Genomic DNA, 10,691 nt, shown 5'->3' with positions numbered 1-10,691 from the left:
TGGTTTCTCCCGCTCAGTTCCCCTTCTCTTCCTGTCTTGCCTTCTTGCTTTTCCTTGGACTGGTCCCTGTGCTATGTTATCTGCAGGTGCAGTTTTGGGGTGAGTGGGGGTGGGAGGGGAGCTAGCAGCCGTCTGTCCTGGTTGCTGGGGTTCAGGGCTGTCAGTCTATGGGGTCGGGGAGTAAAAGCCAGGCCCAGTCCTGGTGGAGGACTGGGGGCCTGGTAAGAGCACGACAGGCCCAGGCTGAGTCTGGAAGAGGGACTGGTTTCTAGAAGCATCTGGAGACAAGTCCAGGAAAGGACAAGGAGGCCTGTGGTCACCATGGGAGGTGTCTGCCTGCCACCTCTCGCTCTAATCCCGCTTATCATCTCCACCTTTCTTTGACTGACTCTCAGTGCCACGGTTTCTCCTGGTCCTCCTGTCTGTCTACAGGGCCTATGGGGCGAGGGGCGGCCGTGCAAAAGTCTCGAATGTAGACTTTTGTTATATTCAATGAAAACATATGGATGCTCGTAGTTTGGAGTTAACCACGTTTTAGCATTTTCCCCTTTTTTCATCTATTGGGACTCTCGCAAAATCGAACCGGCCTCCTTTTGCGAAGTCTTGTCTGCCCCTCAGGTCTCTGGCCCTGGTTGGGGTGTGTTCAGAAGACTTCATGCCCCCACCGCCCCACCGGCAGGGCTGCGCTGCCCGCTGGGGCCAGCAGGGGGAGCCCGCGGTCAGGCCGGAGGGGGCGGGATGGAGGCGGGGCCACGAGGCCGTCTGGGCCAATAAAGACGGCGGCACGCCGCCGCGGCTAGCTCGGCCCTTTGGGCGCCCGTGACCTTCGCTTCTGGAGTCTCGGCTGGCCCGTAGCTCTCCCGCCCGGACCTGCACCCACGATGCAGGCGCTGCGCTGCGGCCCCCGTCTGCTCGACCAGCTCTCCGGCCCGCGCTCCGCGCACCTGCGCCTACCCGCGGCCCGCGCTTGCAGCAGCGGCTCCCGAGACCCGTCCTCTTCCTCCCGGAACCCACTCGTATACCTGGACGTGGGCGCAGACGGGCAGCCGCTCGGCCGCGTGGTGCTAGAGGTGAGACCACCGGACAGGACCGTGCTGGACTGGGCGTGGGGTACGGTCCCGGAAGAGCTCTGGACCCCGGGCCGGCGCTGTGCCTGGCTCGCTGAGTGACCTTGCTTCCTGCTCCTGGGCTCTGGGCCTCAGTTTCCCCATCTCTAAGGAGGGGCATCAGATTGCTCTCTCCAGGCCTCCCCTCAGAACTTTGGACTAGTGGAGGCGGGAGGGAGGCCCCTGTGGAGGAGAAAGCTCAAGGTCAGATCATAGGCTAGGAGGGCCCGCCCCGCTGGCCGGGGTCGGGGAGGGGCTCCGAGACTTCACGGGGCGGGATCCTAAGCCCGGAGCTTCGAGGTGGGTTTCGGGGGCCTCCGGGGTCCGGGCGGCGGGCCCGGCTGGGCGCTCACACTGTGGCCCTTGCAGAAGGCGGAGCGGGCCCCCGCCCCGCCCTCGCCATCGGGCTCTCGGCGGAGCAAAGGTGGTTTCGGGCCGCCTCCTCTCCCAGCAGGGCGGCTGGCCCGGCCTTGGGCTCCAGCCACCAGACCTGGCATAGAGCTCCTGGAGTCGGGGTAGTGTGCTCGGAGCTCATCGCCGCAACTCCATCCCCAGCCACCCTTCCGGGGTGACACTCAGCGTCTGCCCTGGCTCTTTGGGCCTTTTTGAAAAACAAAGCAAGAAACACACCTAGTAGCCCGGAAGGTAACAGAGGAGAAGCTTGGGTGTAGCCTTCAAGCCCATTTTGAACAAAGGGGCCTCAGTTAAGCCTCGGTTCACTCTTCTGGAAAATGGAGAGCGCCCATTTATTTTAAAGGTTCGGTGCCAGTGTGGCTCTTGCAGCTGCGAGGCAAGAGGCAGGCTTAGATGGGACTTCAGCCTCCCCTTTCCCCCACCCCTCCTGCCTCTCTCTGAGCCTCGGTTTCCCATCTGCCCACTGAGGAGCTTGGGCTGGCTCCTCCCCAGGGCCCTCTCTCCAGGCTTTGAGTCTCTGATGCTTTGGGCCCAGCTGAAGTGGCTCTGCCAGTTCTGCCCCTAGAAGTAGGCCAGGATGGTGTTGTCATCTCTTCTGACAAATTAGGAAATCGAGGCTGCCTCCTCCCAGCCTGGAGTTCAGGAAGCAGCTGGCAGAAATGATAGCTGCTTAGGTGGCCTCCCACGCAGGGCTGGGAGTGACAGGAATGTGCTTTCCCCGTCTCCTGGGCCACCATGCGGGTTGGGTCTCTCTTTCACCTGCCTCTGGACTGACCGTCTTGTCCTTCTTCTCTCCCCACAGCTGAAGGCAGATGTCGTCCCAAAGACAGCAGGTAAGACAGGGCCCAGGGCCTTCTGAGTCCAGTCTGGATGGAAGAGAGAGGGGCAAGGCAAGGTGGGTGGGGTGGTGAGAAGAGTCGGGGCATGAGAACCGTGACCAGATGGGAGTTCCACGTGTGGCTCAGCTGCTGAGTACCCTGGGGCAGCCGCTGGTCCTCCCTGAGCCTTAGGGCTGGCCCCGCCCACCTATCCAGTAGCAGCCTCAGAATCAGAAGATACACATACATTTCCTCTGGGACAACTTCCTCCCTCCTGGTGCCTGACGGGGCAGGCTGGTGGGTTCGCAGCCCTTGCTTGGACTCTCTGCCCTGCTGACCCGGTGCTGGAATAGCCAGGAGCGTGTGCTCTTGCCACAGTGCTCGGACACTGAAGTCAGGGCGCCAGATGGCTTGTCCCAGGTCACACAGCCAGCGCAGACCCAGGGGCGGGGGGGGTCTTTCCATGTCTCAGTGGGGGGCAGGTAGAGAAGGTGCTGGCTGGAACAAGTTGTGGCCCCTGGGTTGACGCCTGGCCCTGCTGACCTGCCTCTTCCTTCAACCCTCAGAGAACTTCAGAGCCCTGTGCACCGGGGAGAAGGGCTTCGGCTACAAAGGCTCCACCTTTCACAGAGTGATTCCGTCCTTCATGTGCCAGGTAGCGGGGGCCTCTCGCTGCCTTGGGTTCCTCTTCTCTAAGTGGGGATAGTGACTTGGATGCCTCGAAGGATTCTCGTGGGGATTAACCAGCGTGCATGTGCCTGGAAAGTACTGAATGGAGGGCAACTGCGGTCACTCGCTCGGCCTGTCCTCTTACTCCGCGAGGCCGGAGCTTTTCCTGGCTGCCACAGGGCCTTCCCTGCCCCAGGAGTTAAGCAACAGGGCAAGCGGCAGGACGGCCCTGCCTTGCGGGGTCGGGAGAGTGAAGCAGTGGAGGGAGAACGGGCATCGGAGTGTGGATGTGCTCAGGGTTAGATCTGAAGGCTTTGGAGGACCAGCATATTCAGACAGTCTCTGCCCATGCCCCACAGTGTGTCCCACTGAGCACTTGGCATGGGAGATAAGGATAGAGAGGAGGAGGAGGAGGAGGGAGGAGACCGGGCACACACAAGAACACACAGGTCTGGACCTGGAGCTTCTTTCCAGAGAAGGGCATCTTTCTCGGTTAAATGAGTCTGTTCTTTAGTCATGTGTTCTGCCTCTTTTCAAAAGCATTAGTTTTGCTGTGTCAGATATTTTGCAGGTAGGTGTTGAAAGCAAGAACTTCCCCCGGGGCCAGAACCTGAGCTATGCTGGGGGTTGTCCTGTGTGAGGTCAGACCCTGCTAAGACAGGGGCTAGTGTCTGGGGCCAGCAGACCTAGAGGCAGGGGCATGAATGTCATGACCTCTTTGAAGTCCTTTCAGCCTGGAATTCTCCTCCCCCCTTCCCTCCACCCTGACCTGGTGGCTGTCATCACATCGTGGTGAGTGGCAGTGGGTTGAATGTGACAAATTCAGGGAGGGGTGAGGGCTGTGGCTGTGAGACAGGCCTGGCCCCATCCCGTGGCTCTCAGCTGCGACGGCTCCCGGCTCTACCCGAGGCTGTGGATGAAGCAGGAGCTGAAGTGGATGTCCCAGCCGGGCTAGGGTCTTCCTCGGAACCACAGCAGGCAAGGGCAGAGACTGCAAAGCTGGAGGGCTCTCGGAGGCATGGGATGGTAGCGCCGGGATGCCCAGGCCAGGGTTTTGAATCATCCCTCTCTGGGGACACATATTGGCATTTGGGGATGCTTCAGCTGGGCCGGTCAGGTCACCCCTGTCGCCTGAGGATCCCATCTCAGGATAACAGCAACATGACCATGGCCGGGGGCTGGGGCTCTGCGGCAGCTGGCAGCCCCTGGGCTCTTCTGGCCGTGGCTCCCATGGAAGCCTCAGGTGAGCTGTGAGGAATGACGCCAGCCCTGGGTGGGCTCTGTCCCGGGCCTGGTGAAGGGGAGATGCTGGGACAGGGAGGGGGACTCAGTGTAGGGAACTGGCTCTGTGCTGGCTGCTGCCGTCCCCCACAGACCCCACTTGGGAATGGGGGTTCCTGGTCTTCTCCCTATTTACCCTCCAAGAGTTGTGGGTAGAAAATTCTAGGTCACTAAGAAGCATCTTGGAATGGCCGAGATATTTTTAAGGATCATTTAAAACCTCGCTCAGACAAAAATGAATCATTTGGAAACCAGGGTAGTTATGGTGGCAGAAAATATTTAAGCTTTATCTTATTGTTGCTTATCTTCCTTAGTATTGTATGCGTCCTTCTACCATTGGATGTTTTTTGACCTCTTTGCCTGAGGGCTTCCGGCTGGGTGGCCCCTGGGTGGGCTGGGGGCTGCATCCTAGCGCTGGAGTAGCACCCCTCTGCCAGCTCTGGTGGCGACGTCTCAGCCGATGCTCTGTGCCCGCAGGCCGGCGACTTCACCAACCACAATGGCACCGGCGGGAGGTCCATCTACGGGAGCCGCTTTCCTGATGAGAACTTCAAACTGAAGCACAAGGGGCCAGGTGAGTGCAGGTCGCCAGTCCCCGGGCCATGTGCCCCGAGCTATGACCCTGCCTCTGCCATCCTGGCAGGCTGGAGGCTGCAACCTGATTGCTCCATATGATTGCTCCATATCTGATGTCGTTGCTTCCTTCCTTCAATGCTCTGGGTGGGCTTGTTGGGTTTTCCTAGAGCTTTTTCATTCTGAGCTCTCAGTTTCAAAACCAAACCTTCCTTTGAGAACGTGGGGGAGAGAGCCTTTAAGCAAAACCCCAGCGTTGTGTCAGACCCAAGGCGCGATGTGGCAAAGTCTAGAGTTCAGGGCTGGGGGTCCCACTCCGGCTCTACCACTGAGAGCTTCCACGAGGCCCTTTTCTCCTGTGGCGGCAGAGGCGGACAGGCCCTGGGGAGCTGCGTCCTCTGGGCCCTGGTTCCCTCTTCTGAGCCCCAGGATCTTCAGGCTCAAGCATCCTTGATGTGGTTTGCCCCATCTGCTCATCTGAGTGACTCCCGTGTGAGATGCCTCCTGGGGCAGCCTGGTCATCCTGCTTGTGTTTGCAGGTGTTCTGTCCATGGCAAATGCAGGCCCCAACACCAACGGCTCCCAGTTCTTCATTTGCACCATAAAGACAGACTGGTGAGTTGCTTGCTCCTGGCTCCAGGCCCTCTGGGAAGATGGGGTGGCCGTGCAGCTGGAGGGGGAAGCTAGTTTGAGGCTGGACTCTGCTCTGGGACAGTAGCCCTCACCCAGGCTGTGTGTCTGTATGAGAGAAGGAGAAAGTTTGTGAAAGGATTGAGGGAGAATTTGGGTTATTCTTGTAACTGTCTTTATTAAGCTTCCCATTGTTGCTGTCAGCTGGAGTTTTCTCAGTGTGTTTTGTGCGCATGTGTGCACGCGCATGCGCGCACACACACACACACACACACACACACACAGAGGAAAGGATTCTTTTACCAAATACATTTGTGAAATGCTGCGGAACATATTAGGTCTCAAGATGGCCTGTGGCAGAAACCTGTTTGCTTGGTTTAACCTGCTATTTCCCTGGCTTACTTGACCTTGGAATGCACCTTGGAAAATGCTGCAGGAGTCGTTTGGATATCACACTGGATTTCTCATCAGGCATTAGCATGGGCCTGCGAATAGCTACCAGCCCCTTAGAGCCCTCTTTCCCAATGCCCTTGTATTTTAAGGATGTTTCCCAGGTAAATTTTACACTACCTAGTAAGTTTTTCTGCCCAAAGTCCCCTGTGTCCTAGCCCTGAGGCATCTCAGGGAGGTGAGGGGACAGCAGCTGGCCTGGAGCCAAGACTAAATAAAGTCCATTTCCAAGGACTTTAGGGAGACCTGGGTAGTGGGGCATACTAGTGGTCTCTACCCTCCGAGCCAGAGGGACACGGATGTCAGGGTGGGCAGGTTGTTGCTGGCTCTGCCTGCCCTCCTTCTGGGGAACCCCTGGTGGATCCTGAGGTATAACCAGTTTTGGCCTTGCTGGCCCTGAACTAAGCTGCCTTTTAGATTCTTGGGACTGTCTCAGATTGAGAGCTGCTTGGGACTCGCATAGGTTCACCAGACGTATTATCTTGGCTCTCACCTCAGAATTTATGACTGTTAAGATAGTTCCATTTACACAGACCTCTTATTTCTTCAGAGTAGTTCAATATCCCTTTATCTCCCTGTGCAGAACGAGAATAATTCACTTTTTGTAGGTGAGGTTCCCAGGATTCAGATTAAGTGGCCTGGGGTGAGGTCACACAGCGGGTGAGGCAGAACATAGCCTGGGAGGGAGCCGTCATCTGATGTGTTCTGGGGGGCTCAGCAAGGCTCGATACCGGAGCTGTGAGAGGTGGGGCCAGCTTTTCGGTGTGGGTTCCTTTCAGAACTGCTGTTTTTGGTAAATAGTCCCATGACCAAGGGGCTGTGACCCTGGGCGACACTGCACCACCCTCGTTTCTGCTTACCTGGCTCACCTCTCCTCACAGGCTGGATGGCAAACATGTTGTGTTTGGCCACGTCAAAGAGGGCATGGATGTCGTGAAGAAAATAGAATCTCTTGGCTCCAAGAGTGGGAAGACATCCAAGAAGATTGTCATCACGGACTGTGGCCAGGTGAGCTAACCCGCCATGGCCAGGGTGCTAGGCCAGTGGCAGCTGCTGGCAACAGTGAGTTGATTCACCCAGGCGGCCGCCTCAGGCTCCCAACGCAGGGGCCCCTTGGAGTTGCCTGTGTTCGCTGCACCTTCTCTGTGCTTCAGGAAGGCCTCTCAGGCATGTCAGACCTCACAGGACCCACCAGGCTGCTTCCCCAGTGCCTGATCTTCCCCAGCGCCCTGTTTCTGGACACCCGTCATGGACACTGTGTCACTGCTCCTCATCTGGCATCTCCTGTGATCGCCCGGCTCAAGTTCACCTGTGCCTTGGATGTCGAGGGTGGTGATGGGTTAGCTTTGAAGGCAGTTTCTGCCTTTTCTTTGACCAAGGGGGAAAGCCGGTTGCTGTAAAGGGCTGTAATAGCTGTTTAATGTCGTCTTCCTAATCGGAATAATTTAACAAGACTCCCTGGAGCTGAAGCTGTGGCACTAACTACTCCAGGCTGTGGTGTGACCTGAAATTGGTGGCACAGGCCACGAGCTTGGCCTTTGGAGCACAATCTGGGCGTTTGTGAAGGTCCCACGGCTGAGGCGTTTTATCCCAGTCACTGTGAATCCCTTTGGTTTGCTGTTCTTGTGTTTGGGGAGAGTCCGTGGCGGTAGAATCAGCTGAACCTGGGGACAGACCCACTGCAAGCTGTGCCTAGTCAATGTGAGTTCCCAAGTTGAAAACAGAAATGACCTGTAAGTGCCATGTGCTCTGGAAGGAAGTCAGTGTGTATTCCCTGGTGGGCTTTGATTTCTTCTGTGTGTCTTATACATTATATCTACTGATTATATACACAGTATACTTCTGGAACATTTCTTTGTGTTCACCTTAAATGTGAAAATAAATCCTGTTTTCTATAAAAGACTGGGGTACGTGCTTTAGGAAGCAGTGTCTGTAACAAGTATTTGGAGCTGACGTTTATTGTTACCACTGTCACTCAGTGCTCCACAGAGGGCCTTTCCTTGGACTCTCAATCCCCCCAGCAACCTATGAGGGTATTCTCATCATCCTGTTTAACAGACAAGGAAATGGACACAGACAAACTGTCTTAGCGTCCACAGCCCATCAGAGCCCTGGTGCCGCCTCTGGGTGACAGAGCCTCAGTTTTGCTCAGCTGTGTAATGGGGTAACAGTGCCCACCTCACAGGGTGATGAGGGTCAGACGTGATCTGTGTAAAGTGCACAGCATGGGCCCTGGCACATGGTCTTAATAAGGCTCTGGAGTGACAAGGACAATGTTTCCTGTGTGTCTGGGCCTTAGAGGAGGAGGAGCTGTGATTATCTCGGGCTAGATGTGGACTTTACTACCCTCGATGTGCCGTTTAAATTTGGAGTTAAGCTACAGGTGTTTCTGAATTCACAGGGAGAGCAGATTGGGGGGTGGGGGGAGAGCTAAAAACTTCCTTAAACAGCCAGGGGAGGCACAGTCCGAATAACAGAAGAATCACAGTGTAATTAGCATTGCCTCACGTTGGAGTTCCCTGAGTCTGATAATGTGTGGTCACAAGTCCTTGAAGGCATTCTGAGGTCACAGTGGCTGAACTTGGGTCATCTGGAATATGGGGTTCCCTGAGTTATGTGAGGTCACAGGTAGATGTAGTCACTCTGGGGTCATGGCTGGAGTTGGGTCATTGGAGTCATGGAGAGTTTCCATGAAGTCACTTCAGCTACATGGGTTGGGAACTCAGCCGGCCTAACAGTTTTCAAACAGTTCTCAAGAGCCTTGGAGGTCCTCAGGCATGGGCCCCTGAACCCCCTTTCGATCATTGATACCTTCTGTTTTCTAAAAGAGATTTCATTTGACAAATGGGATCCTAAGCCAAATAATAATGGGTTGTTGCTCGACCCTTCCAACCAACATTTTACAGATGGGTAAACTGAGGCCCTGAGAGGGGACATGGTTGCCCAAGGTTACCCCGTGAGTCAGTTGGCAGAGCAGGGGCTAGAACCCCGGACCTGCCAGTCCAGAGGGTTTTCTGTTGGAGGCCTTTCGGGATGCACAGACCCCTTTGTCCTCAGATCACACGCAGTCAGAGCTCTTCTGATTTCTGAGGTGAAAGCCATGATTTTGGTCCCTGTGGTGTTTCCTCTTGACCTCTGGGGACTCTAGGGAGGCAGTGGTGCTGTTGACAAGTGTGAGGGTCAGCTCCTTGAGGTGTGACCCACTGGCCCCCTGGTGACTTCTGAGGGGTCTCGGGGTCACAGAACATGTGGGGCATGTCTTTAGTTCACAGAGCATTTCCTTTCCGATGAGGAGGAGGCATGTGTGCATGCGTGTGTGTGTGCGTGGGTGCGTGTGCATATGTGTGTGTGCGTGTGTGTGTGTCCCTCCGTGCAGTGGAGTCTAGTGTGGGCTAGCAGAAGAAAGAATGCAGGAATTTCCTAAAAACAGTTTCGTGAAGGTGGGGCTGTTCCCTGCAGTTCTCTTCCCAGAACTCTTGCACAAGGGCCTGAGCCTGGTCTTACTACATAAAGCAGGAGCCTGTGTAATATACAGATAGGATATTGACTTGTTGCTGGTACACTGGTGCCTAATGCATGAAGGAAGCAGTGAGTCATACACGTGCTCTCACAGATGGAATCATATGTGATGCCCATGTAAATTCACAATGTGTTTAAATATCTGAAATAGCATTTTTATGAGATAACACGTGATAGCTTTCCAAAATGACTTCACTGAGGTATAATTTACATACAATAAAATTCACACATTTTAAGTGTGCAGATCAATCACTTGACAAATTCATACACTGAGTAACCACCACCAAATTAAGTTATAGAACATTTCCCTCTTTCCAGAAAGATACCTCTGTGCCTTTTCCCAGGAAGCCACTGATTCTATCACTGTAGATTAATTGTGCCTGTTCTAGAACTTTGTATAAATGGAATCCTACAAGATTTACTTTTTGTGTCTGACTTCTTTCGTGTAGGATGTATGAAGATGTGGGAGAATTTAACACACTTCTGGGCTTTATAGAATGTTGCTTCATGAAGAGGAATGTCAGTAAATGTTTCCAAGGTCTGCTAAGGCCTAAAGCAATGCTTCTCCTAGGAATCATGGGGTGCTGGGAAAGCATGCAGATTCCTAGGCCATGGCTGAGACCTGTTGAATACCAGTCTCTGAGGGTGGGATCTAGGAATCTGAATTTCCAAATAATAATAATTCAACTAAAGTTTAAAAATTTGAGTGTAGGCCAGAAGGGGCAAGATTGAAAAGGGAGATCACCAGACCACTCGAGTCATTGTTGACTTGCTGAAACATTTGTTGCTGGATGCTCCGCCACTTGTAAAAGATGCTTCACTTGAGGAGTCTGGCTGATAACTCTTGGGTGGTGGGTAGGGCACCCTGTGCAGCCCAAGCTTCGTGGTGGCCAGTGGGAAGCTGTGCTCTTCCATGGCTGCTTCCCAAAGCCTCAGCCGATGGAGAGGCCTTTCAGGGGAGGAGTTCCCATGGTGTAGCCCTCGGTCTTCTTCTTTTTTTGTGGGCCCAGACTGGAGAACATTTCTCAGTGAATAGCTTCTGGAGGCCACGCGTCAGATCCATGTCCAAGGTCCACTGGAACAGGGTGAATAGAGAAAGTCTTGGTTCCGTGCTGAGTGTTCTGATGGTTGCATATATCTGTGAATATACTAAAAAACATTGAATTATATACTTTAAGTGGGTGAGTTGTATGACACGTGAACAATATCTCAATAAATCTGCTTAAAAATA

The 10,691-nt window shown here is 54.5% G+C and overlaps 1 protein-coding gene across 1 annotated transcript; it reads left to right on the top strand.

The window, feature by feature from the left end:
• Window positions 1–791: 791 nt before the first annotated feature.
• Window positions 792–10,691, top strand: PPIF (peptidylprolyl isomerase F). The gene is made up of 6 exons (XM_007184204.3): window positions 792–1,070; window positions 2,323–2,353; window positions 2,905–2,993; window positions 4,766–4,862; window positions 5,401–5,476; window positions 6,823–10,691. The coding sequence occupies exons 1-6, from the start codon at window positions 882–884 to the stop codon at window positions 6,956–6,958; spliced, it is 618 nt and encodes a 205-aa protein (XP_007184266.2). The 5' UTR covers window positions 792–881; the 3' UTR covers window positions 6,959–10,691.

This window comes from Balaenoptera acutorostrata, chromosome 16 (genome assembly GCF_949987535.1).
Source record: "Balaenoptera acutorostrata chromosome 16, mBalAcu1.1, whole genome shotgun sequence".
Lineage (NCBI taxonomy): Eukaryota > Metazoa > Chordata > Mammalia > Artiodactyla > Balaenopteridae > Balaenoptera > Balaenoptera acutorostrata.
Note: the sequence above shows the minus strand (reverse complement) of the source record. Positions and strands in the feature narration are given on the sequence as shown.